Here is a 26,345-nt window from a genome sequence, read left to right as displayed (position 1 = left end):
CCACTCTGGAGGAGCTGCTGTATCCCAGTCACCAAGTTCAGAGTGAGTGGGCATTAAGTGAAGCCACAGTCTGTTCAACTGGCCAAAAATGGAAAAGATATGCTGCTAAAGGTCCAGGGTGAAGTTTCCCCAGTCAGCATGTAACCCAATCTGAGAAACTGAGTTTGGGTTTTCATTAGCAGTAAGCTAGAACCACCAAATTAAAAACAAGTGCTTTGAATTACATTCTGTGTATTAAATGTGAAATATATGAATATTAAATTATTTAAATATGTTCACTTTTTTAACATCAAATGTGCCCCAAATAACCATCTATGAAAACCTACATATTAACATGAAGATCTTACAAGTTTTTGGGGTTTTTTTCACTTATTTTCTTTCAAATGCTCTTCACCTGCTGGTGATGACTTTTTGTCACATCACTGTGATTCTAATTTGTACATGTACCAAATACAGAATATCTTAAATGTATTGGGGTAAAACCATTGTTGAACTTAATAAGTTCAGGATGAAATTGTGTGGAGAACACCCGCTGTCCAAATAACAATGTTTGACCAACAGAAAGTGTGAAAAACTTTTTTATTGCCGTTTTAAAATGTTCTGGCCGCCAAACGCGCTTTTTAAAATAACACGTCATTCCTAAATGTCTTCAGCTACTTAGTGAAAATGACACCAGGACCTTTGTTAAGGACCAGGATCAACATTCACATGGAGTCAACGTGCCCCCCTTGGCTGATACTGTTACGATGTCGTATGACGTCAAAGTTCCGCTCTGAGCGCCACGGCGCCTGCCTCGCCACCAATCACAGGGCTCGGATACCGACGGCTAACCGCCGTTCTTCACGGTGATTCTACCATGCTGACTCCTGGTACCTATCATAGGCAACATCCAGACTAAAACCCGATGGGATCGTTAAAGCGGTGTATACCCTTGATGCTAGCAGCCACTATTCAGCGGGTCACTGACGCGACGTCAGCATCAGACGGTCTTTAAAGGTCGTCTGAAGAAATTCCTTAATTTCTGAGAGTGTCGCTATCGTCTCGTGTGTCTTTAATGAAGTGAACTACGTAAGTTCAGACATAAGCCTTGTGAAAAACCAGCTAATACCGATTATCTTAGTATGAAGTATAGTGCGCAGATCTCTAGCACGTAGATGGGATGGGCTTCATACGATGTTGGTACAAACAAGGAAGACCACGCCGCCAATAATAACCCGCAAGTGCTGGAATGAAAAGTATTTGACCAATTAGCGCTCGTCTATTCTGTATTATTTTGCGTTTTCATTTAACCCCTCCTGTGATTGGACAGTCCTCCAGCAGTTGTCGTCATTTCCCTTGTGGCGCCGCATTCGTATCCACCAATAGGGGTCACACATGCGGTACGTCCTATGGAAATGTGAGAAATGCTCCACCAATTAGATCTCTCAATTGTGACTACCGCTGTCACTGCAGCCAATCACATCTCGGGAAACAGAGCTCGGGGCTCAACAGCTTGTTGTTCGTGTATCGCTTTTGCAGCCCGAGCTAGAGAGGAAGCAACGGCGTATGATAATGTAAGTAATAAACCTTTATGGTATAAACCTGAATAACAGTTTTCTTCGAACGCTAAATTAATTCATTGAAGGTCTTCGGAGGAGCGAGTTTATGTCAGTAGAGAGGTCGGCTGCCTGTTACAGAACGGGGCTGGCTGTGAAGTGAATGGCAGTGAAGCAATGTGAAGCTCCTGTGCCTTTGTGGAAGAGCCGCTTATTAAATAAATAACTTCCCAGCAGTTTTCGTTCTGGCCGTTGTCATAGCTTATCTGTTCACCGGTGTAAAACTTGGTGTGCGTTTAGAAACCAAACGGAGTCCCGTATGCTCTAGTGTCGGGGTTGCCCTTCTTCGGAGCCAGTTTAAATCGCCGTGATGACAAACTGGCTAGTTGAATCGCCTGATAGCCAGCTAGCTAAAATGTCGCTCAGCGCAGGCGGACGGGAGGGGGGGGCGAAGCCCGCTCGCCTCTCCTGCTGCTGGGACTTTGTTTGGGTTGGGACTCGGCTCTTTAGCGGGACTTTTCCACCCGGCAACAGTTCACTAGGCGGCTTTGATAGAGACGGACATGGTAAAGATAGCCGAGCTAACTGACATGGCGAGCTGTGATGGCGACGTGACTCAGAGGCGCTGGGAGCGAAGCGGGAAGTGAAAAGCCTTCTCAATGGCCGCGCTGCAGTCACCCTGCGCCCTCACCGAGCCGTTCACGGAGCCCAGCAGCTCCGTGAACAACTCGGATCATCTCTACACGATGCGTTGAAGTAAACGTTTCTGGATAAGTTTTGGGAAGTGGTCCGGGTGAAGTGGGGGCGGGGGCAGTTTTGAGAAAGCAAAGAATGCCAGAGCTAACACAAGTGCGTGGCTAGTTGGTTAGCTTAAAATGTTCTTTCGGGACAGAGTATTTTCCATGGCAGCGCCAGCTTTAATCATCTCGTTATTCTGTCTTCCAGTGACCCGAAATCCTTCGAGCTGGAACCCCTGGACTAGCCGGAGAGATGAAGGTGAGTGCTCGCCCTGCGCCATGAACTCTTGTCAGTCTTAGCTCCATGTTCTCATTCCGATGAGAGATCCTGCTGGAACCAGCTACTGGCCTGCACACCGGTGTTTATCCAGCTCACACACTCCAGTCCTCGATCAGATTTTTATGATTGACAGTCACAGTGAAGGTCGTGTCTGTTTTCAGCACTACATCCTTCAGATTTTCTTACCAACATTCAGTGGTGAAAGTTATGACTTATTTCCTTCCTTACAGAGGAGTCTCCCCATTATTGCTGAATAAACCCCAAAACAGAAAGATGGCTATGGATAAAAGTCCTTCATTCTGATGGAAATTCAGTTGTTAGTGTAAGAATCCTCTGAGTCAGGTTTAACCAGTTATAGACATAAACTGACATCCAGGGTTTACATTGTTTACACCAGGGGTGTCAAACTCCAGTCCTCAAGGGTCGCTGTCCTGCAACGTTTAGATGTGCCTCTGCTGCACCACACCTGAGTAGAATAATTAGGTCACTAGCAAAGCTCTGGAGAACTGATCTACACAAGGAGGAGGTAATTAAGCCATTTCATTCCAGTGTTTTGTACCTGTGGCGCATCTAAAAATTGCAGGACACCTGCCCTTTAGGACTGGAGAAGAAGTTCATTCTCCTGGCAAAGGAAGTAACTACATTTGTTACTTCGGATTGCACGATTTGCAGTCGGACTTGGTCACATCCGCCTTACATCCCCACACCCAACTGACATGGTTTCACACATCTGAAACTTTCATTATGTCCATAATACAAATAATAGCTGAAGCTTCTTCATCCAAAACGCAACAACTTTACCTGGACTGAACGCTAACTCTGCTGCAGCTGCTTCTTCCAGATGTTGTGAGATAAAATAAGTCACATAGGTTTTCAAAAAGCATATAGAAGCAATCAAGAGTATTTAAAAGGTATCCTTTTCAAGCAGACCTGACGTATCTGGGATCAAATGAATGCATTCTAACTCGGCACATTGTGTCAAAATGTGACAGAATCTTTTAGTGACGATGGATTTATTAGCAAGTACTGTAATTCAGCTCTTCATAGGACAAGTAGGATCCAAAAAGTATAATTATGTTACAATAGTCAGACAGAACCCTTTTTCAGACTTTGCTAAAGTTCCTCTTGTCACTACAGAGAAACTAGTCCTGATAGACGACAGAAAAAGTTTTGCTGTCAGACTTTTTCCATCAGGCCCACGTCCAGCGAGCCGAACTACTTCAGTTTTCTCACCTTGTTATTTTTTTCTCATCATGGCTTGTTAGTGGAGAGATGTTTAATAATAGGCCATATATATTTTATTGATCTAACAAGTCTATGTTTCCTCTAACATGTTCCTGATAAGATTTTCATACAGATTACAAAATATGTCGCCAGCGCAGGATGAGTGTGTGCAATATTCATATCACAAAAGATTGTTTGGAGTGCAGTAAGTGACATGAACTTCCATTTTACTGTTACTGTGATATTTAGGCAGCAGTTTTACGCTACATGCAAATGACATGGTTCAATTAAAAACTAAAGGCTACAGAATGATGGAAGCACAGAGGAGAGAGGAAAATAGTAATCTATCAGACCTTTGATGTTACTGTCACAAGCTTTTCTAATATCACGCAGCTCTGATTTTCTCCTTCCACGTCTGTGTCATGTGGACTGGTCTTTACACTGTCAGAGACGGGGAAAGCTGAGCAGAGAGCAGCCGAAACACTTTTCAATAAAGTAGATGATCAAAGCACAGCATAAAATTTGTCTAAAAGAAAACATTTTGGTATGTTTTGTCTGCACACAGTAAGGTATGTTAAATGTTGAAAGCTGAATTTTCAGCTAGTTACATCCATTTGGAGGGAACACACGTCATCGTTAGCTTAGGACTTCAGTAACGCACAGTTAGAGTCCGTCCAACTGACCAAACATACCCAGTACTACATCTAAGCAGTCCTTTGCAATTGTGATTTTGCACACATTGATATTGCAATGTCAACTGATATCTGGTACATTGTGCAGCTCTACTTTTAACCAGCAGAGCAATAGAACCAGAACCACAGAGCACATTTAAACCTCAGTGAAAATAGGTTGACATCAGCTGCTGTGAAAACTGGTGTGAACACACACACACACACACACTTCACACTTTACATCTCTAAGAATGTTGAGCTGTTTGCAAGGATGGAAAGAGATTTTTGACTTTATAGTTTTTCACTTTAATGTAAAACAAACTGATAGAAAATAATTCAAGCTCTCTCTTGGAATGGATTAATTTTAAATTGTTATAATAAGTATGTTTATAGTTGTGCAAAATCTTTCTCACCCCTTTTAAAAACGAAACAAAAATAAAACAATGTCCTCACTGCTTTTAGTGAGCTTGAGCCACTTAGTGAAACATTTGTTTGAACTATGGTTATCAAAGGCAGTGAAAGTCTATGCAATAGTTAAGCCTCTCATAATAAGTCATTAAGCAATTGATTACATAATAAACTAAAACAAACTCAATATTTTCTATTTTCACGATTTGTCGTTTTTCTCTCTTTCTACCAAAAATTAGACCATTAAAGTCTTCAGTCTGGTGCTTTGCTCTCAACTGGCTCTTTTTCTGAAAGACAGTTTTATTTACTGAAACTTCATGATTCATTTTATTTGTTTTTATTTGCCTTGGATATTTAAAATATTTTCCAGTTCCACTGTTAAATGTTCATCAGAATGTAAAGTTTAGCGATCTTTCAGAATGTGTTCTTGTATTATTATGCCATAGCCATAATATTACAATCTTGTTGTTTATTGTAGTAACTTGTGGGACAATTTATGGTCCAAAAGAAATTTGTTATGACAGGCCTAGCAACAGACCAGATATGTATGATATGCAGAATTTGCATATGTGGTGCTTGAAAATATAATCTTACCAAATATTGCAAACACACGGTCTATAGCAGTTCTGATACTGTTTACATTGGTATTGCAGTGAGGATGGTGATCTATGGTGCAGCTTAGTTTATGTGTATTAGTTGCTTAAAAAACAATAATTAAAGTAAAAACTGTGGATGGGTGGGTTAAAAGCAGCAACATGACTTTGTATATTAAAAGGTTGATGTCCATACAGCATCACTATTAATAGAATATATCTGTAAAACCACTGAGCCGTCACAGGAACTGCTGCACTACATGCTTAACGCTTTAGCGTGTATGCTAATTAGCCTGTGTGTTTCAGGCAGCAGACGAGCCTGCCTACCTGACAGTGGGGACAGATGTCAGTGCCAAGTACAGAGGAGCCTTCTGCGAAGCCAAAATCAAGACTGTTAAACGCATGGTCAAGGTCAAGGTAAGAGCTGGAGCTGCAGGATCACATCCCACCACACCACCACTTGGCATCCACCTCCTCAGGAGCCGGCAGAGCTTCTAGAGCACCATGCTCTGCTCTGAGCTGTGTGTGATCCATCACAGGACTCTGAACCTCACACCAAACCTCCCTCATGTCTGGACTCACAACTTTATTCCTTTCTGTTTCTTTTCCCTCAAGATGTTTTGCAGTGAAACGCTCCCATATTTATGAAATATGTAGAAAAGTAAACCTCTTCCTTTATCAAAATTCGGGGGTTTTCTTAGTTTCATCTGTAGACGTCGGTGGGAGTAGCCGTATGAAATCTGTTTCTTTCCATTTGATTTTTATTTTATAATTATTCTTTCACTGAATAGAATAGAAATAACCTCTATTGTCTCTCAGTGGGGAAATTCAGGTCTAGCTAATCAACAGCAGGCAAGTTTAAGCATGTAAATTTACATAGAAATATTAAAATAGAACTAAGAATAACATGCTATCCAGTAAGGGGATATTTAAAACTTAAGAAAATACTGTGCAGGTATTAACAAAAGCTTACTTGGTTTTAAAGAAATGTGCTGCACAGTTGTTGGAATAATTCTACTTTCAAAATCAAATAAAACGTTTCAATATTTAGTTGTACTTGTGAATAATCAGTACATTTTTGGTAGTTTATGTGCAAAACTATTTAACAAAGTTCTTACTCACTCTTGAAAACTCTGGAAAGTGATTTCAGCATTTTTCAAGTTTGCATATGTGTGGAAACATCGCAATCTAGAATAGAAAACAGTTTCCAAACTTTCTATCTTATATCCTTTACATATAAAATATCTAAAGGATATCTTACATATATTTTTTGTCCCAACTAGTTGATCATTTGGGTTTCTGAATTTCTAACAAATAAAATACATACTCGCTAAAAAATGACAGTTTGCGTTTTTTGGTTTCAGATCAGACCCAAGGTTCTTCACCAAGCATTGGTGAAATAATACTTTTATTTTTATTCAGCCTAATTGTAAGTCAGCTTTGGTTAATAAAACCCAAACTGGCAAATGTTTCCACTCAACTGCTTATCAAATCTATAGAAAATGATGGGAAAAAAAACTCTTGAAAATTTGGCCTGGAAATGTAGAATAGTTAAATAGAAATATCATAGTGTTGATTGCTCTTAATTGTTGGGTTTAAATTTTGTATAAGTCCTTATTTTTTCGCTAACGGAACAGCTGCAGAACATCTGGACCTGGCTGTGTGTGAGGAGTGATGATGCTGAGAAATGGTTTCGCTTTTGAGCTGATGACATCGTCATGTGATGTCACATTTTCTCTTGGCTGTCTGACCAATCCGCTGCCAGATACAGTGACGAAACACAACGCACAATATGATTTGATTAGAATCACCTATCTAGATGTCTGCAGCTGCAGCTCTAGGGAGAAACTACTGGAGCAGCAACAAAGTGAAAATGTTAGACCATAAATTCAGTTTGTGTTGTAATAAAAGAATGAGTGAGTGTTTTCATCTGTCAGCAATTCAAAACATGAAATGATCAGGCTGATATAGCAAACTAGATCTAAACCACCAGACTATGATAGATTGGTTTGTGTCAAGTGTTTACCTTCTCATAGCTCTGTAGTTACGGTCCAGCCACAGCTGCTGGCGTTGTTAAAACCAGTTCTTAGCTGGTTCAGCTGATTGAATTCTCCCAAATTAGAGAGCCACCATAGATCGACTCACCTGAAAGATACAGGGACGAAGATTTGTTTCCAAATGCTTTGAAACGAATATTATCGACATGGCAATGAGCCACATGTATTATATGCTAATCATTTTGTAGTATTTCTTGTATTTCTAACAGTTTGTAGTGCATTTGGTCCGTGTTTAGACGGAGGGGGGAGGGATGGAAAAACCCTTTGGTTAATATTTAATTCCTGTTCATTTACAAGTTGAAAAACAGTTCAGACAAATGAACACTGCAGGGCAACAAATGGACCGTTTCAAGTATTTTTAGTATCCATCTAATGAGTTTGAACTGTTTCCTGTTTTCTAACTTCATATTTTAGAGGTTGGTGTGTTTGGGATTAGAACAGGCAGTAAATATAATTAATTTGAACGTCTCTCCAAAGTGGAAATCACAGAAACTTTCTGTATTGAGACTATTCCAGTTCTGTCCAAAATTCTTAACTAAGCTGGTTCTGAGTTGGACTCCGACTCTAAACCTGTATGAAAACCTTTTGTGGAAAATGCAGCAATGATCAGACATCCTGGACTCGGGGTCGACATTTAGACTGAAAGCAGCCAGAGACTCACTTGTCTTGATTTCTTTGTCATAGAAGATATTAATCATCTGCAGGGAAAAGTAATACAATCTCACATGTTTCTTCACTAAAATGAAATGATAAAAGAAACATGTGAATTCTTCTCAGCTTTTCATTTTTCAGTTCAAAGATGTTCTCTGGTGAACTTTGATCACTTCTTATTTCTTGTCTAAGTGAAGGAGAGCAGAAGATGTTGACCTCCTGTCCTCCGTTCATCTCTGTCCCCAGGTGACTCTGAAAGGTGAAAGCACGTCCCAGGTAGTGCAGGACGACCAGGTCAAAGGTCCTCTGAGGGTGAGCTGCTTCAATGCATCAGACAGAGGTTTTATTTTCTGTCTGCATCAGACCTTCACACAGAAGCTCTTTAAAGAATCAATGGCGCATACATCACATGAACATTATTTTCTGATCATGCAAAGATAAAAATGGCCGTGTTGATTTCCTTCAGCCTCACAAAAGTATTCCTACCATGTGAGCCTTTTTAATGCTCACATGGTAGGAATGCAGCAGTGATCAGACATTGACATGAAAGGTAGGAAAGTGAAGAAAACTTCAATGTTTTCTGGTATCATGTGATAAGAGGGGTGAGTATTTATCCTATTGTTTTTTTTTCTCATAAGAATTTTGATTTATCATCCTGATAAATTTGAGTTCTTGATGGTAAATGAGAAACTAAACTGACAGTATTTTTGGAAATATTATTTTTACTATTTTCTTCACATTTTATGAGAGCATCAACAAATATCAGTGAATTCAGAAATATGATGCGGTTACTGTGTGCAGTTTAGTGATATAAATTTGACTCATTTGAGTTATTCCTGAAGTAGATTCCTGAAGAATCTTATTGTAAAAGGAAATATTTTTCACAGTTGGTATTTGTTTGTGCGACTGTAATTGTTATCATGCAGTCACAGCCGTATAGTTACCTAAAAAGTATGTAATAAATAGTTTTTCATCATTGTTATTGTTCTCAGAATACTACCACAAAATATTCTGTAGAGTTTAGAAAATAAAAGTAGAGTTTAAGTCCGTATCGATAACCCCCCCAGCCCCCCTTTGTAATAGACCGGGGGTTGCGGCTCTTTAGCGCTGCCCTACTGGCTCCCTGTGAGCAGATTTTCCGAGGTCCAAAAGGAAAAATATCTTTCCCTGTCGAACCTTCATATTAAAAATGACATAAAAAATCTGATTTCTTTATTGCATTTACTTAATTTTATCAATGCAATGAAGCATAATACGTTCATAATGTAACCGGAGGTAAACTTAAAGCACTATTGTACAACAGAGTCACGTGGTGTATCATTCCTTCCAGGACTCACAGCAGGGACAATAAACATTTAATCATGAATGCTCATGAATGTACGCACTTAGTCGTTTTGATAATAGACTAAAATAGCTAATATAAACACTTAAAGCCTGTGTTGCCTTCATTATTAGCCTTAGATAAGGTTTTTACTTTTTTGTGGCTCCAGACAAATATGTTTTGTTTTTTTGTTGTTGTTTTTTTTTTTAGGTCCAATATGGCTCTTTCAACATTTTGGGTTGCCGACCCCTGTTATAGACTAACAGATAAATGTAAAGGCGGAACATGATACACGGTTTCAGTTCTTTCCCATTCATCATTATACACAATTCTCTTGGTCTTCCATATAAAATCCCAATAAAAAAAAAAAAACTTTGAACATTGTAGATGAGTCTCCTGTTCAGGTTAAATAAAATGATCTGCTGTGTGTCCTTCAGGTGGGCTCCACTGTGGAGGTGAAGACCAGTGAGGGTCTGAGCAGTGAGGCCGTCATCAGTAAGCTGACAGATGCCAGCCTCTACACTGTTGGTGAGTGTTGACAAGTTATCTACAAAGGACTGCTGTCAGCATGCTGGTCTGAGGGCTGGACAGATGAGCTGCTTAAATTTAACAATTTATTCCAACAAATTACTGCTAATACACATAAAAACATAGTAAAATGGGTGACTGTTAATAGTGCACCTGCTGGCTGAAAGTATCAGCCGATCCCCCAAAGTTGAGGGAATGTGAGGTGGTTTATCAGTGGTTCCCTAGCAATGGGACATTATTTTCTGACTTACAGAACAGCTGCAGAACATCTGGACCTGGCTGTGTGTGAGGAGTGATGATGCTGAGAAATGGTTTCGCTTTTTGAGCTGATGACATCATCATGTGATGTCACACTTTCTCTTGGCTGTCTGACCAATCCGCTGCCAGATACAATGATGAAACACAACGCACAATATCTTCTTTGATTGGAATCACCAATCGGATGTCTGCAGCTGCAGCTCTAGGGAGAAACTACCGGAGCACCAACAAAGTGAAAATGTTAGACCTTAAATGGACGTATTGTGATAAATTCAGATTTCTTACATTTATTTTGTTTTGTTTTTTTCTGTTTCTGCTGCTTCTAAAAAACACTCAGACGGTTTTTGGTGTCTGGAAGACGAGCCATTTCCAAAACCTTTGGGGAAAATGTCACAAATCAGCAGGCACTGCCCCTCACCTAGCAACCCCAGCAAAGCACAGCCTGTTACCTAACAATCCCAGTAAAACACAGCCCATTCCCATACTAGGGAATGGTACCCAAGTATGGTTGCTAGGGAACCATTCCCTAGGTTCACCCAAATAGCTCTGGGTGAGCTATTTATAGCTCACCCAGAACACAAGCATGTTTGGTCAGCTGGTTTTATGGCAGTGTTTTTGTGGTTGACGTGAAACCCAGAAACCACTTGCTGAATTCTTGATGGTTGTGCAGGAGGCTCCACTTCTGCTTTTTAAAGATATATGACTCTATAATTGCGCGTCTGTTTGCAGCCTTTCATGTGTGAGCATCAATGTTGACATGGGGGGCGTGGCCAGCAGCAGCTTACTTGGATTCAAGGTTTCTGATAGAGCTCAAAATAGTCAGGACTAAGAAGACGTAAATCTCATTACCTAAAAATTATTTTGTGCAAAGAATGTGATGATCTTATTTTGTGCAGCCCATAGAGCCACCCTAGCCTATTCAACAAAGCATAATCACCTGTAAATCAAGTTTGTCTCGCAGTGAAAGAACAACCATGTTCCTCTAAAGTGGTCTTAGGGCCTTAGCACAAGCTAAAAATCATCTGCTCTTTGCTAGATTCTAAAATGGTCCAAGTCTAACCTGAACTGGACAAAGACACCACAGAATCCACAAACCTACTGCTCATTAAACAGACGAAGCCGACATGGAAGCCCTGTTTGTGAAAAAAGACCCACCCTCAGCAGCAATCAGTCTCAGTAGCTTTCTGTCCGTTTGGAAAAAGTCCAACGCTGCTTTATGTTTCTGAGGTTTGCAGACATCTTTTCATCTGCACATCTCTGTTAAGAGCTTGATGTACCTGTCTGCCTGGACTTCAGAACCAGCACGTGTCGTTAGTCACAGTATTTATAGCTCACCCAGAAGAACCGCCCTCCTCTCAGAAGTGAACAGTCTTCACTGTAGGCGCTGAGGATAATGATGCACAGGTTTACAGACTGTCTGATCAGAGATGGAAACGAGGGAAAGCGGTGGAAAAACTATTTCTCCCTTGAATATCAATATAGTTTTTGCATCTTTTTGTTTCTTAGTGATAAACAAAAAGATGCACTGTGAGAAAACGCAGATTTCTCTGACCATGAAGCAGATCCCTGATCCTGGCCGTTAGTTTAGATCTCATCCTTCAGTAGATGGCTTCTGATGACGTGTTGACTGCTCTGTCTCTTTCAGTCTTTGATGACGGAGATGAGAAAACTCTGCGTCGATCATCCCTGTGTCTGAAGGGAGAGAGGCATTTTGCAGAGAGCGAGGTGAGTTTTCTGACAGATGACTGTCACTTCCTAAAACAAAAAGTTCAGAACGATTGAAATGTTCTAAATTTCTCCCACGCAGACATTGGACCAGCTGCCGCTGACTAACCCAGAGCATTTCGGCACCCCGGTCATCGGGAAAAAGTCAAACAGAGGCGGAAGACGCTCGTCCCAGGCTGTGTGAGTTTTTGCTTTTGGTTTGCTTTGAGCAGCCGGACACAAGCAGGGCGAGGTGACAACAGCCACAACGAGATCAGAGACATGTTTGTAGCTGCTGTTCATCTTTTCAAGTTTCTCATGAAAAGGGTCAGCAGAATGAGTTCTGATTTGTTTGTCAAAATACATTTGTGATGTTTAATTCTACAAAAGCACAAAGAAAGACAGTCAGCTGTTTAATATTGAAGTTTCTCACAGATTTGTAAAAGCACTCACTTTTCATGTTAGAAAACGACTACAGCTGGTGCTGTGGTGGCGCAGGGGCAAAGCACAACCCACCTATTGAGGCCTTAGTCCTCGTGGCAGTGGTCGCAGGTTCGATTCCCGGCCTGGTGATATTTGCCGCATGTCTTTCCCCTCTCTGATTCCCCTGTTTCCTGTCAAACTACTTTCACATAAAGGACAATAGAGCCAACAAAACCTTTAAAAAAAAAAAAGGAAAATGACTACAGCTGCTCACTGTGACTAGATCTGGGAGAGGAGTGATGATACTTGAGAAATGGTTTCGCTTTATGTGCTGATGATATCATGTGATGTCACAATTTCTCTTGGCTGTCTGACCAATCCGCTGCCAGTTACAGTGATGACGATATTGAAAATGGCCACTTGAAGAATCTCCTTTATTCGGCTGAACACTTCATTTTTGTTTTAATAAAGCACCAGATCTGGGTAAACATCTTCTCACTGCTACGTTCCAACAGAAGAGGACAAAATAAAATCGGGCTGCAGCTTGACTGATTGACTAAAACCACTGCAGTCTGTCAGTTTCATTCAGTACAGAACAAATGTGGGACACCAGGTGTGTCCAGAGATTTTAGATGTGAAAAGGTTCAATATCATAGCTGGCAGATAACTAATGCCAAATTCAATCTTTTTTCTAATGTCATGTTAAAAATGTTGTGTCTTCATAATTTGTAAGCCATAATCATTAAAATGACAAGAAATAAAAGTTGAAGTATTTTAAAGCCAAGAATCTTTATAATCCAAGTTTCACTCTTTGAAATGAGCGACAGAAGAAAATAAAGATCATTTCCTGTGATGCTCTTATTTGTTTCTGAGATGGTCATGTAGCTCAGCACTCATACAATAGGAGTTCCTTTCAGGACATGAAATTCCAAAATGCTTTATTGATCCCAAAGAGAAATTAAATATCAGAAATGAAATAAAATGTAACTAAAGTAAGTTTTCAGATTGTTTAATTTCTGTGTTAGAGTTGAATTTCTCTTTTGAGACATTTAGTCTTTGGTTCACTTCCTGTCTGCTAACCCTGAGGTTCAACTTACTCTTATGTATTTCAGAGCTGATGAGGAGAATGAGACTTCATCGAGCGAAGAAGAGGAGGACGACAAGAAGAGACTGACTGATGGGCTGCTGGGTCAGATCTGCAGCATAGAGAACACAGAGGAGTCCACTGACTGGTTCATGGCTCTGGTAAATACATGAAAACAGTTTTCTGATTTCTGATGTGTAACAGCGTGTTTAGTATTTGGAATACTTGGGGCGTGCTGTGGTGGCGTAGGGGATAGCGAACCCACATTTGGAGGCCTTGAGTCCTCGACGCGGCCGTCGCGGGTTCGATTCCCGGACCCAGCCGACATTTGCTCCTTCCCCCTTTCCTCTCAGCCTACTGTCATATAAGGGACACTAGAACCCACAAAAACACCCCCTGGGAGGAAAAATAAAAAAATATATATATATATATTTGGAATACGGCCTTCTTAAGAAGGTGATTGGTTCTCTCAACATCTTCTAGAACATGTTGCTGTGTCTCACTGCAAAGGATCAGGAGAATGAACCTTGAGCTGTTTGTCAATCCACAAAGAATGACAGTCAGCTGTTTAATATTGACGTTTCTCGCAGATTTGTAAAAGGAAAAACAACTCACTGTGACTGGACCTGGGGAAGGAGTGATGATACTTGAGAAATGGTTTCGCTTTATGTGCTGATGATATCATGTGATGTCACAATTTCTCTTGGCTGTCTGACCAATCCGCTGCCAGTTACAGTGATGATATTAAAAACGGCCACTCTGAGAAAATGCTTCATAGCACCACATTTTTGTTTTAATAATGCACCAAATCTGTGTAAACGTCTTCACACTGCTGTGTTCCAACATAAGAGGACAAAATAAAATCGGCTGCAGCTTGACTGATTGACTAAAACCACTGCAGTCTGTCAGTTAGGTGAAGACCTTCTTCACATAACTAGTTTAGTTTTTGTTATATTTCTGGTTCTTGCTAGGGAAGCACGATCCACTTTTTTCTCTTCTGATACCGATATGTGAGGGTTAGTACCAGCCAATACGATCCGATACAGAAAAATAATGCAGAACTGACTTCTCTTTTTTACACGCAGACACAAATAGCAGGTTTGTTTGCTAACTCTTCACCTGTACAGGACACTGAAATACACCAATACAAGCTTAATCAAACATGTAAAAACAACTAACATAAATAATACTGAAACTGACTAACCCAAGTAGTCAACTTGTAGTTTTAAACATGTAAAAATAAACTCCAACAAGCAAAAAGGGCATTAATGAATTATTACTAAACATAAAATAAATAATAAAGCATGATGTCACTTAGATCATGCTTTATTAGAATTTGACTGAGTAGATCTGCCCTTATGGATTGAGCACATTGTCACAATACCAGATTCATGCATCCCCCGATACAGATATTAATATCTGTATTGGTAATAATCAGATCAGTGGCTCTCTGCTCCATGTGTAAAATCTCCAGCTGACTAGCAGAGGTTAAGCTCAACGTCTTACTGATTGTCTTTTATGAGCCGGGCTGTCTATGTGGTGTGCTGATGTATTTGCCTTCTGTCAATTGCATCCTCTCTCTCTCCCATCAGTTTGTCTAAAAATGTCTCATCAATACCAAGAGTTTTGTTTGTGTTGTTTCTGCAGGCGGTGTCTCCCAGCTGCAGTGATGAGCTGCTGGTGAAGAAGGATCAGTGTCTGGTCAGGTCCTTCTGTGATGGCAAATTGTGAGTTTACATTTTATTATCTTTGTATACAGAAATCGCTCCTCATCACTTAAGCAGTCATACTGATTTTTTTTTTCTTCAAACATGTCATTAAATCCACAAAAGTCAATTTACTTTCAGCATGACTTGGATAGAAAACTTCTCTCTTTTGTCTTGATGATGCAGCTACACTGTGGGGAGGAGACATGCTCACCTGGTCAACGCCATCAGCATTACCAAGCCAGACTTTTCCAACAGAAGAGGTGAAACGCCCTTCCTTCCTGCTGTTCTCACTTTTTCCACATCTGCCTCACGCTTTGCTTCGTCTTCATGCCCCGCAGGTATTGAAGGAGCCCAGATGTTTCTGAGGAGCAGAGAGGTTCCAGAAGCGTGGAAGATGGACATGAGTCAGATTCTAGACTCTTCCTCCAGTGAAGATGACAAAGATGACAAGGAGAGTGAGGCGGAGGAGGAGGAAGAAGAGAATGAGGATGAAAAGAGAAAGAAACACATCAAGGAAGAGGCAAGTATCTTTAAAAAAAGAAGATTTACATGATTCTTTGGAGACAAATAAGCAACAGAGCATGGTTCTGCTGTAATCCTATAGAGAAGACAGAACATGATGAATGTCATTAGTGTGAAAAAGAATGAGGTTGTGAGGATCTGGAGAGCTTTTCACTTTAAGTCCATTCATTACAGACTAAACCAGCTGGTAGTGATTTGCTGTAGAATTGATTCTGTTACTTTCTTGCCTCTCTATGGATTGTTTTGCAGCTTCCTTTTTTCATGTTTTCAATCCATCTAGAGGTTCCCAATGTGGACTTGTAATTCTATCAGCACAAGTAGACTGCTTTTGGAAACCACTTACATAAAAAAGTGGAGAAAATATTAAAAGTAATAAACCTGACAATATTTTTAGTTTTGGGGGCTTTTCAGACATTATTACTGAGAATTTATTATTGTCATAATAAATCCAGATTCTCATCGTGATAAATAATTTTTCACTATAAATGATTAACAATACGATAAATACTCACCCAAACTGCCTTATTCTACTTTCTACTTTTTGTTTGTGACAACTGCTTTTTACTGACATCTGGTGTGAGTTTCATATTAATGAAACTTTTTATAAATAAATTACATCTTCCATACATTTTTTGGCTGATAAATCTTTTTCTTTTTTCTAAAACCTGACGCTTCCCATTTAGGCAGATACCAATTCTGTTCTTTTTTTGTTTTTGTCTCAAAAGTTGCTAAAAATAGCAACAAAGTTGCTAAGTTGGCAACAGTGGGTGACAGTAGTTGTAACCTGGTGGTCATCCTCAGTCAGTCTCTCTCTCTCTCTCTCTCTCTCTCTCTCTCTCTCTCTCTCTCTCTCTCTCTCTCTCTCTGACTCGGGGCTTTGTGTCAGTAGATAGGGTTAGTTTCTCCAAAGACTTAAGGAAATCGAGGCACCCATACAAGCCATTACAGGTGTATGTAGTTATTGATCGTAGTTATATCCCAGCTAGCGGTTAACAAACAAGTGAAAGTCTGTCTGATGAGCTCCCTCTCTCTCATCCTCTGTGTTTAGCCGGAGGAGGAGGCAGACCCTGAGGAGAAGGAGAACTTCCTCCAGCAGCTCTACAAATTCATGGAGGACAGAGGTAAGACTTGAACATCTGTGGTTTCATTTAAGACATTAAAGCTCCTAAGTAAGTGAAGAAAATGGTAATGATGTCATGCATTAGTGGCTTCTCTGGCATTTTAACTGAAGGTCAGTAGGAATGAACTCTTAGATTTTTCTGTGGAAATGACCGATTTATTTGTCCTTGTGATGAACATGGTTTGATTGAAACAAACCACTCGACTCTTAAATCCACGGATGTGATTTGCATTTCATTGACACTTCCAACCTGACTTGGTCTTAACTAGAATGTTTCCTGATGAATGAAAGGAGTGACGTCTGATCCATGTTCTCTGTCAGGCACTCCCATCAACAAGCCCCCGGTGCTGGGCTACAAAGACCTGAACCTCTTCAAGCTCTTCAGGCTGGTCTACCACTTGGGAGGCTGTCGCAAGGTGAGGAGGTCACTGTAGAGCTGCAGACTAATTATAGTGCTGGGCTGTGCGAGTGATGATCCTGAGAGAAGTTTCGCATGTTGGACTGAAGTCCTGATGATCCTCTTGGCTGTCTGACAGAACCCATCAGCATTGTCCAGATTCAGGAGTCCCAGAGCAGCTGGCTGACGCTCTGCTTTTCTGCCTGTTTCAGATCGAGTCTGGCACAGTGTGGAAGCAGGTCTACATGGACCTGGGGATCCCTGTTCTCAACTCAGCTGCATCCTACAATGTCAAGACAGCCTACAAAAAGTAAGAAGTGCCATGATCAGGCTGCAGCTGAGGCTTAACGCAAGTGTAGCTTTACAGACGAAGCAGAAACTGAATTTTCTACCAGCCTGACGCAACAAATGCGTCTCTGATTATGACAAATATCAATCTGTCAGGTATCTGTCTGGGTTTGAGGAGTACTGCTGTTCTGCTGGCATCACCTTCAGAACCATCCACCACAACAACCCCCCGCCCAATCACAAGAAAGCTAAAGTTGAGCTCAAGGAGGCCTTCACAACACCCATCAAGTCAGAGTCTGCTGATGACAAGAGGGAGGAGGCCGACTCGGAGAGCGAGAGCGAAAAGGAGGTGAAGGAGAGACATTCGTCACCCAGGGTAAGAACTTCTCCTCTTTTTACATCAGGAAGTTTGAAAAATGAATAATCTGAATCTGAAAGCAGACATCTGATTGGTCTGATTGTAGGGGAGAAGAGGTGTGGGCTGTCGGGGCAAACTGCCCCCCAAGCCAGAGAACCCTGGACGGGGAGGGGCAGAGAACAGTGAGGAGCAGCAGAGAGAGGTGAGGAGGCGCAGCAACAGACGACTGGACGACTCCGAGAAAGGCTCCGACGACGAGGAAGAGGACGACGACGACGAGGAGGAAGAAGGGGAGGAGGAGAGAAGACGACATGGGTAAGATTTCTTTTCTTGTTTTTAATTATTTAATTTTATTTATTTATGACAACATTCAGTTTAACCCTGTAAATGTCATCTGAAGACACTTTGTTAGACAAACAGCCCAGAAATAATAATAATATAATCAAGTAAAATACCATGATATAGAGAGAGGTTGGTGGCATCAACTAACTCACTCACTCTTTGGTTACCTAGCAACAACTTGTTGAGTAACTTACAGCAGTTTCAGGTTTCACCATTGTGCCTCATTAACAATAAAACTTAACAATAAAAAAACAATATGACGTGAAAGCTGTGGATTAAATAGGGAAGGTCTTGTCACCAGTTTGGCATATTTAAAACAAAAAAACATCGACTAAAACGAAACGCTTATGTTTTTCAACCATATCGTCCAGCCCCAAAATAATTGTTTTAGGTCAATACAGAGCACAACAAGAAACCTTTCCTGCCATCACTATCTACAACAACTCCTTGAAGACTTCAGTTAATAACTTACAACATTTAATGTCCCTTTGGGATCAATAAAGTATTTTTGAATTGAATTAAATTGAAAATAAGGAAACCATTGTGTTTCCTTGTGGAGATTACAAGAACATCATCGTAATCTCCATTTCCAAAACAAACACCAATATTTATGCAAATGAGTTTGCCAGTAGGTGTGCTCATCATGAGCAGATTGATCAGAAATAAAAATCCAGATTTTTACTCTAGAAAAGGGTGGAAGATCCAAAGTGAGAGTTGGCTTAGGGAAATTAAACGTACTGTTTATGAATATGATTAAGATAACGATGCTAAATGTGATAAAACTGATATGCCTTGTGCTATTTGTTCATCTTTTTGTTTAGAAGTGAAGATGAAGAGGATGGAGACTCTTTGGCAGGAACCAAGGTCAGGGTGAAGTACGGCAGAGGAAAAACCCAGAAGATCTATGAGGCCCACATCAAGAAGACAGACATAGACAACGGAGAGCAGTTCTACCTGGTTCACTACTACGGCTGGAACGTTAGGTCAGTGTCACCATCTCTCTGTGAGAACAGGTCTGGTTCTGCTTTTAGAAGTGTGTGAAATTAGTGTCAGGTGGGCAGTGTGTAGTGATTGGTAATGGCAGACACAAAACTGATTAAAAACACTGAATGTGTGTGTGTGTGTGTGTGTGTGTGATCTACAGGTATGATGAATGGGTGAAGGCTGACCGCATCATCTGGCCTGCAGAGAAAGGAACCAAGAAGAGACAGAGAAAAAAAGTCAAGGTAGGACTAGAGATGCACCTCTATGCTCACTGTGTGTTTTACTGCCACCTTGTGGTTCATCAGCACATTATTAGCAGGTTACACTCATAACTGCTTAACAATAAAAAACAATGTTAACTTTGTTCTTAAAGGGGCATTATGCAAAGTCAACTTTATTGAATTTTACATCATATCATGTTTTTCCCTCGTCAAAAACATACCTGAAGCATCACCTTGATTTTTGTCATGCATGTTTGAGAAATCCTTTAATCTCCATGGCAACCATTCAGCCCTCCAATCACTGGAGTGGACCTAGCTCCACCTTCAAGACAGATCTAGTCCTCAGAGCTGCAGTTTCCAAGTTTCTATACTTTTGCATTACAGAGCAGCCCCTCCCCCACTCAGCCCCTTCAGACTAGCTACCAGCAATTAGCAAACACCTGGTGGAACTGAGCACCTGCTCAGTAGCTCATCATACAAGCTACTTTTCAGCACAATGCTAGTAAAAACATTGCACTGAGCAATGTTGTGATGACTTTATGAAGGTGGAGTTCCAGAAAGAGCAGAAGTGTTTAAAGAGACAGAGGCCCAATTTCAAAGAGTTCAGTTAAAAAATCTAATCTCTTTCAAGTCATATTTGACATAATATGGAATTGAAATTAATATAGTGACTTGATTGTGCTGTGAAATAGTGTTATATGCCTGGAAAATACATGGTACTTCCCATTTAAACAAAAATGGGAAGTACTGCTTCAAATCCCAGCTTGAGGTCTCTTCATGGAGAGACTTTGAGCTCACACATCAGGTCAACTTAAGTTGCCCTTAGGAGTGAGTGTGTGTGCTTCGTAGTTGGTGTAGTTTCCTTGATTTTTGCTCTCAAGGTCTAACCTCCGTGCCCGTATGAACTTTGTTCCTCAAATTTTCTTCTGACAGAACAAAGACAAGGAAGACGCAGAGAAGGGAGAAAAGGATGACGAGAAGCCAGCTTCCATAATGCCTCTGAAGCCACCAGGCTTGAAGCGTGGCCGCCCTCAGACCAGGCCCACTCCCAGCGGCCCTGTAGGACGCAGTGTGTCCAAAACCCCCAGCAGCGAGGGCCAGGCCAATGGGAAGAGCTCTCGACCCGACGCCACGCCCAGCCTTGCCAATGGGAACGGTAGGAGGCCGGGATCATCCTAAACTCTGAAGCTTTGCTAGGTTGTTTACTGAATGGCGTTGTTCTTTGTGCAGACACGCCTCGCAGGAGAACCAGAAGGACCTCTGGCCTGTACGAGTCCGACCCGCCGTCTAACGGTAAGAAGACTGCCGCTCTCTGCTTCCTGCTGCACAGTTGGCCTACCTGCTAAAACCACTGCTGTCTGACCTTACAGAGGATTCTGGGAACTCCTCTGATGACAGCGACGCAGACGACACCCTCGAGAAAACTGACAAAGCATCGCCGTGGCGAGGGAGATCCGAACCTCCAGCCTGTGAGCCAGATGAAGAACCAGCCCTGCCAGAGGAGGATGAAGAGGAGGAGGAGGAAGAGGAGGATGAGGAGGAGGCGAGGAAGGAGTCTGTGGCTGAGGCTGCTGACGGCAACATGGCGTCCTCAGGGGCTGGTGCTGTGCTGATGGATGTCCCCACCTCCCCGTGTCCCAGCATGCCTCAGGAGAAAGCAGACGAGCCTCTGAACCAATCAGAGAAGCAGCAGGGGGCGGAGCCTGCGGAGGAGCCCCAGGAGTCAGCGGTTCACCTGGAGAAGGAGATTAAGCTGTGTGCCGGGACGAGAACGTTACCTGGACAGGAAGTAGTTCTGGACACGCCCCTCAGCAGGACGTCACCCCCGCAGCCGTCCCCCCCCTCCACAGCAGAGGACGAGAGCCGCATCACACCCCTGCCGACCCCCAGGGGCAAAGGTCGCAGGGTCAACCTCAGGGACTCTGAGACTCCTCCCACAATCTCTCACTGCAGTGCTGGCCCCGCCCCGGCCCCCTCACCCCTACAGGCCACGCTGCTGTCCACTCTGAAGAGACAGGAGGAGCCCATGGTGGTCCTGCACTGCCTGCCCTCCCAGCACCTCCCGCCCAAACCCCCCTCTATCAACTCCGACACAGACTCCGCCACCGAGGAGGAGGAGGAGGAAGAGGAAGAGGCGGAGGCGGAGCCTAAAGACAGGGGCAGCACGCAGCTGAAGCGCAAGGCAGCTGACCAGAGAACAGCAGAGAAGAAGCTCTGCAGCAGGCAGGACCATCCGCCTACCCCTCCTACTGCCCAGCAGCCGGAGCGGGCACCAGAGAACGCCCCCCATCGCCCCGCAGAGGACAAGCTGAGCTCTGTGGCCGAGGAGAAGCTGACGCCTCATCAGGACACAGAGGTGCATTCTGGGACAGCCGTCCCTGCCTCAGAGCCCCCAGGCACCCCCACAGGGCCCCCCGCAGTCGAAGAGCTGGAGCCTCAGATGGGCCCTGAAGCTCTGGTGTGCCATGAGGTCGACCTGGACGACCCAGACGAGAAGGAGAAGCCCCCCCTCTCTTCAGAGCCCCTCCTCATGATGCAGAAACAGGCTCCTCCCACTCTGCCCCTCGCCATCCACCCCCCCCACCCTGCCCAGCCTCAGGTCAGGCCCTTCTTGATGACTGCCACTCCCCCTGCCTGTCCAGAGGAGCTACACCCAGTGAAGGACCCAAATGAAACTGAGGAGGAGCGGGGGCCCGTCCGGGGTGAGCAGGGGGGCGACTCCAGCCCCGGCTTCGAGGGCAGCACCTCCTCCTCCTCCTCCCTGCTGTTCATACAGGAACCCAAGGACAGAGGTAAGACCGCAACACCTCAGCACTGCTGAGTCCTCAGTGGAGCCTCTATGTTTCATTTTGACCTTTGACCCTTCAGGTCAAAAGAGGGTGAATGAAGTAAATTCCAGCCCAACTGCCAAGAAACACAAACGGAACCAGAAACGGACCCTGACCCCGGCCAAGGCCGACAAGAACGGAGCAGGTAGCGTGATGTCATGATCTCACTTCCTCCTCCATTCATTTCCTATCAACTTGTGTGAAGAGGCGACTGTCACTTGTCCTCATCCAGCCAAACAACCAGCAAAATCTGAGCTCATGAACACAGACATAGATATGCTGCCTAGCAACACAACACACAGTCGAAAAATGTTCAACTTTAGTTGCTTTTGCTCCTTTCACCTCCTGTGTTTGTTCACCAAGAACAGAAGAAAACTTGCTCATCACCCAATGTTTTAGAAGCACGGTCCACTTCACACTGTGTGTGTGTGTGTGTGTGCACTTGTGTAATGCATGTAGAGAATCACTTTCACTACCATCACCCACAGAGGCCATTGGTACACATTTTCCCTGAGGTGTGGGGTGAATTAAGGTTTGGTTTAGACTAGTAATGGTTTGGGAAAATGTCTCTTTAACCATTAATGCAGTTACTAAAATGAGAGGAAATCAATATAAAGTCCTCAGTTGGATGGAAATACAAGTATGTGTGTGTGTAACAGCAGTTGTTCAGGTTGATTGAACTACAAATCAACCAGTTCAATTCTTCTGACTCTTGGTGCGTTTTTGCTTCTCTCCGACTGTCATGTTGGAAGCTAACGTCCCCTCCTGTCCCCAGGACACAGCAGTGACAGTGAGGACCAGTCTCGCCTCTCGTCCTTGTCCAAATCCCAGAAATCTCGTTGTCCTGGTCTGTCGTCTCCGTCGGCTCACAGTAAAGACAAACACAGCTCCCCCTCCCCCCAGCGCTCGTACAAGTGGACCCTGCAGCTTGGTAAATACACACACACATACACACACAGTTTCATTACAGTTAGCTGTGGTTGGACACATCAGCTGCTTTCACACAGCAATCAGGTTTTGTTGATGGCCTTTTTGTCTCCTATTCCTCAGACGAGCTGGACAGCATGTCGAGCACAGAGAGGATCTCCTTCCTGCAGGAGAAGCTGCAGGAGATCAGGAAGTACTACATGAGCCTCAAGTCTGAGGTGGCCTCCATCGACAGACGCAGGAAGAGACTAAAAAAGAAGGAGAGAGAAGGTGGGAGCAGCACAGCAGTATCCTGATCTGTCCTGATCAATATGTTATCAGTTCACACTATGGATGCAAACTGTTAATTGTTGACTAATGGTGCATTAGATTAAAATTAGTTCCAATTAGAATAAATAATAATAATAGTAGCTTAAACCTTCTGTTAGTGTTGTAATTTGGCCACCGTCCAGCAGAGGGCGCTGCTGGTCATCCTTAAGCTGAAGGATCTTAACATATAGACAGAGGAGCCATATCAGAACCAGAGTGTGAAACGATCCAAATGGAGTCCAATGTGGGATGCAAAATGTTCTTTATGTTTCTGTTTATGAATATAAAAATTCAACAAGCTCCTTAAGTTTCACCTGAACATCACTCAGCGTGACGGGGCAGAGGCAGCTTCTCATTCACAAGTTACTGATGTGCTACAGAGACGAGGGGTGTGATGACTCACTGTGTCAGGCCCACTGGAGACAGAAAAATAAGACAGGAGTGAATTTTTGCCAAAAAGTCAATCAAGAAAATTTTTGAATTTGAAAAATTGAAAATTTGCTGGAAATTTTTTTTTAGATTAATCTAAAAAAAAAAAAATAATAATAAAAAATCTATTTTTTTTCCCCCTAAAAAGTTTAGTTTCAAAAATCCAAAATTTGCTAGTTTCAGAGAACAGTTGCAACATGGGGAATAATGACAGTTGATTCTGAGAGCTGTTGTGAGTTAACAGACTTATAGAGTATAGACTCAAATAGAGTTAATAGACTCAAATTTAATGTTTATTTTAAAACTAAGCATATTATGAAAACTGTACCCCTTATATCTACTTGAAACAAGAGGAAACCCCAGTTTTTAAGAAAATGGCCGCCTATCAATTAACCGCTAGTGGATCGATGAGAACAATCAACTTTATATGAAGTCGTTAATCAATAACTGGTGTTCCTGGTTCAGCAAACAGAAACTGACTGTTCTGTCTTTGGTCCTCAGTGTCCCACACGACGGCGTCCACCTCCTCAGGGTCCTCAGACACAGGCATGAGTCCGTCCTCAGCCTCGCCTGCTCAGAACACCGTGGCGGTGGAGTGCAGGTGATGACACGCCCACTCCCACGCCCTGACCCTTCACCCCACAGACTTTCCCCACTTAAGTCAGTTGTGAGGACACTGCAGAGAGAGGACGGCATGTCGCAGTGACGTGGGACCCCGCCCTTCTTCCCAGCTGTGGAGGAGGGGCCGCACAAGGAGGCCCCGCCCACTTCACCTGAAGGCTGACTTTGTTTGAGGAGCCGGCCTTTTGTTGCACTGGTGCAGAACTCTTACTGTTCCCCCTCCCTCCCCTGCAGGGTGCCAATACTCGTCCTGGTTCCAGAACCATCTCTCCTGTCCTCTTTGTTTTCAGGGTCAGCGGTCAGTAAAGAACCGACGGCTGGCCGCCATTTTTAACCTTAACTGAGAAATGTAGATGAGGAAGAAGACGGGCTTCCACTTTCAGTTTTATCTTGTATCCAATCAAAGTTTTTATTTTAATGAGACGGTGAGAAAGAAATATTTGAACTTTTAGTTCTTATGTAAATTAAATGTAATATTCTGAAGCTCTTTTTGTATTTATTGGCTTTGTGGACAGAATTTCTTATATTCAGGGTTTCCCCCCACCCCTCTTTTTATTTAGATAAATTTTGGACAAAATTTCTTACCAAGTCATAATTTAAGTTGAAACTCTTATGCATTTCTATTTAAAAGCCTTTCATGCTTTTCTGAGGTACTATTAGATTTCTTGAAATAAAATCTCATGACTGACCCAACATAAGTTCACAATATTTCAAACGGTGTAAATGAGACGTGACGTTAAGCACCCAGGATGCATCAAATGAGAAGTTAAGAATCTTCCTGATTCTGGACCCCAGCTTGGCACTGACTGCTCCTCTCCTGTTCGGTTCTGCATCAGGCTCAGACAGACGGCTGCTAGCAGCTCCTCAACAATTGCTTGTTTTGTACATAAAATGTTCAAGAAAAGAGTAAAACCACACCTGTATTTGAGAATACATTTTACACACCCCAAAAGAATAATTTCTAATATTTTCTAAGAGACTGTTTGTACTGTAGTTATTGTTTACTCCTTGGTTCTCTTTTTGTTTGTTTTTGGTTCTTATGTGTTTTGCTGGCGGAGATTTGAGAGCAAAAATGTAAATACAGAAATGCACACAAGCCATGCTACAAGTGTGTGTCTGTGTGTGTGCGACAAGCAGCGCTCTCTGTTTCTAATAAAGTTTTTAATCAGGTCTCCTGTGCTGCTGCATCGTCTCATTTTCCAGATACTTCCATGATGTGACGTGTGAAAACGGCATCATGGAGGCCACCTCACAAACTGGTCTGTGTGTTAGGTAGTCATAGATCTAGCTGATTGTTGAGGCCTCCACCTGTGTCTGACAAAGCAGATCAGACTGAATGGCGTCTAAATGAACATGATCCTCACAGAGCTGCCCGTTTTGTTCAGATGGCAGTGGGTTTGTTGAAGGTGTATGATGGCGTCTTCAACTCCACGGCGATAAGCGAATGGCAGGGGATACTGATATGAGCTCGTCTACTTGTTCAGGTGGCCCAGTCCAAGACCTTCAGGGCAACATGAAGGAGTCATTAATAACTGATGGCTGAGTTTTATTTGGTACTGGAACCAGCCAAGATGTCTGGCTGCAGGACCTCAGGTACCTGGAACTTACTCTTGGGTCAGGCTAAGGTTGAAGAGATGTTAGAGAATCCTACAGATCCCATCAGGACTCGGACTGACCAGCTGGAGAGACTGGTTCAGTCTTCTAGATCCAGAAAGGTTGGAGCAGCAACAACAAAATGAAAACAGTGCAGTTCCTCTGCTGAGGTGTGTGTGTGTGCGTGTGTGTGTGATGCTCCTGTTCTTATTGCTGATTTCAC

General features: G+C 42.6%; 1 protein-coding gene and 4 non-coding genes across 8 annotated transcripts; all 5 read left to right on the top strand.

The window, feature by feature from the left end:
- The first annotated feature begins 768 nt into the window (after nucleotides 1-768).
- On the top strand, nucleotides 769-25,699 carry arid4a (AT rich interactive domain 4A (RBP1-like)). 4 transcript variants are annotated; one of them, XM_044142700.1, is made up of 25 exons: nucleotides 769-869; nucleotides 2,481-2,531; nucleotides 5,755-5,865; nucleotides 8,403-8,468; nucleotides 9,915-10,005; nucleotides 11,909-11,988; nucleotides 12,071-12,168; nucleotides 13,503-13,635; nucleotides 15,122-15,201; nucleotides 15,367-15,443; nucleotides 15,522-15,703; nucleotides 16,754-16,826; nucleotides 17,147-17,241; nucleotides 17,435-17,532; nucleotides 17,667-17,886; nucleotides 17,975-18,183; nucleotides 19,032-19,193; nucleotides 19,355-19,436; nucleotides 20,349-20,571; nucleotides 20,646-20,708; nucleotides 20,786-22,207; nucleotides 22,284-22,388; nucleotides 23,019-23,174; nucleotides 23,294-23,440; nucleotides 24,410-25,699. In XM_044142700.1, exons 2-25 carry the CDS (start codon nucleotides 2,526-2,528, stop codon nucleotides 24,511-24,513), a joined length of 4,083 nt encoding a protein of 1,360 aa, XP_043998635.1. In that variant the 5' UTR covers nucleotides 769-869; nucleotides 2,481-2,525; the 3' UTR covers nucleotides 24,514-25,699. The 4 variants fall into 4 exon arrangements, with proteins under 4 accessions (XP_043998635.1, XP_043998636.1, XP_043998634.1 ...); XM_044142701.1 differs by having other exon boundaries at nucleotides 857-1,068; XM_044142699.1 differs by lacking the exon at nucleotides 769-869 and adding an exon at nucleotides 1,142-1,553.
- Nucleotides 7,115-7,202, top strand: LOC122846729. The gene has a single exon (XR_006373275.1). It is a non-coding gene; the product is annotated as a small nucleolar RNA SNORD53/SNORD92 (small nucleolar RNA).
- On the top strand, nucleotides 10,293-10,381 carry LOC122846730. Its single transcript, XR_006373276.1, has one exon. It is a non-coding gene; the product is annotated as a small nucleolar RNA SNORD53/SNORD92 (small nucleolar RNA).
- On the top strand, nucleotides 12,682-12,768 carry LOC122846728. The gene has a single exon (XR_006373274.1). It is a non-coding gene; the product is annotated as a small nucleolar RNA SNORD53/SNORD92 (small nucleolar RNA).
- Nucleotides 14,107-14,193, top strand: LOC122846727. Its single transcript, XR_006373273.1, has one exon. It is a non-coding gene; the product is annotated as a small nucleolar RNA SNORD53/SNORD92 (small nucleolar RNA).
- Nucleotides 25,700-26,345: the final 646 nt, after the last annotated feature.

This window comes from Gambusia affinis, linkage group LG16 (assembly GCF_019740435.1).
Source record: "Gambusia affinis linkage group LG16, SWU_Gaff_1.0, whole genome shotgun sequence".
Lineage (NCBI taxonomy): Eukaryota > Metazoa > Chordata > Actinopteri > Cyprinodontiformes > Poeciliidae > Gambusia > Gambusia affinis.
This window is presented reverse-complemented; position numbering and strand designations above follow the sequence as displayed.

Excerpts from the sequence above, each read along its gene's own strand:
- arid4a (XM_044142700.1), top strand. Across the intron at positions 20,709-20,785 it reads GTCCGACCCGCCGTCTAACG|AGGATTCTGGGAACTCCTCT; the intron begins GTAAGAAGACTG and ends CTGACCTTACAG. Across the intron at positions 22,208-22,283 it reads ACAGGAACCCAAGGACAGAG|GTCAAAAGAGGGTGAATGAA; the intron begins GTAAGACCGCAA and ends TTGACCCTTCAG.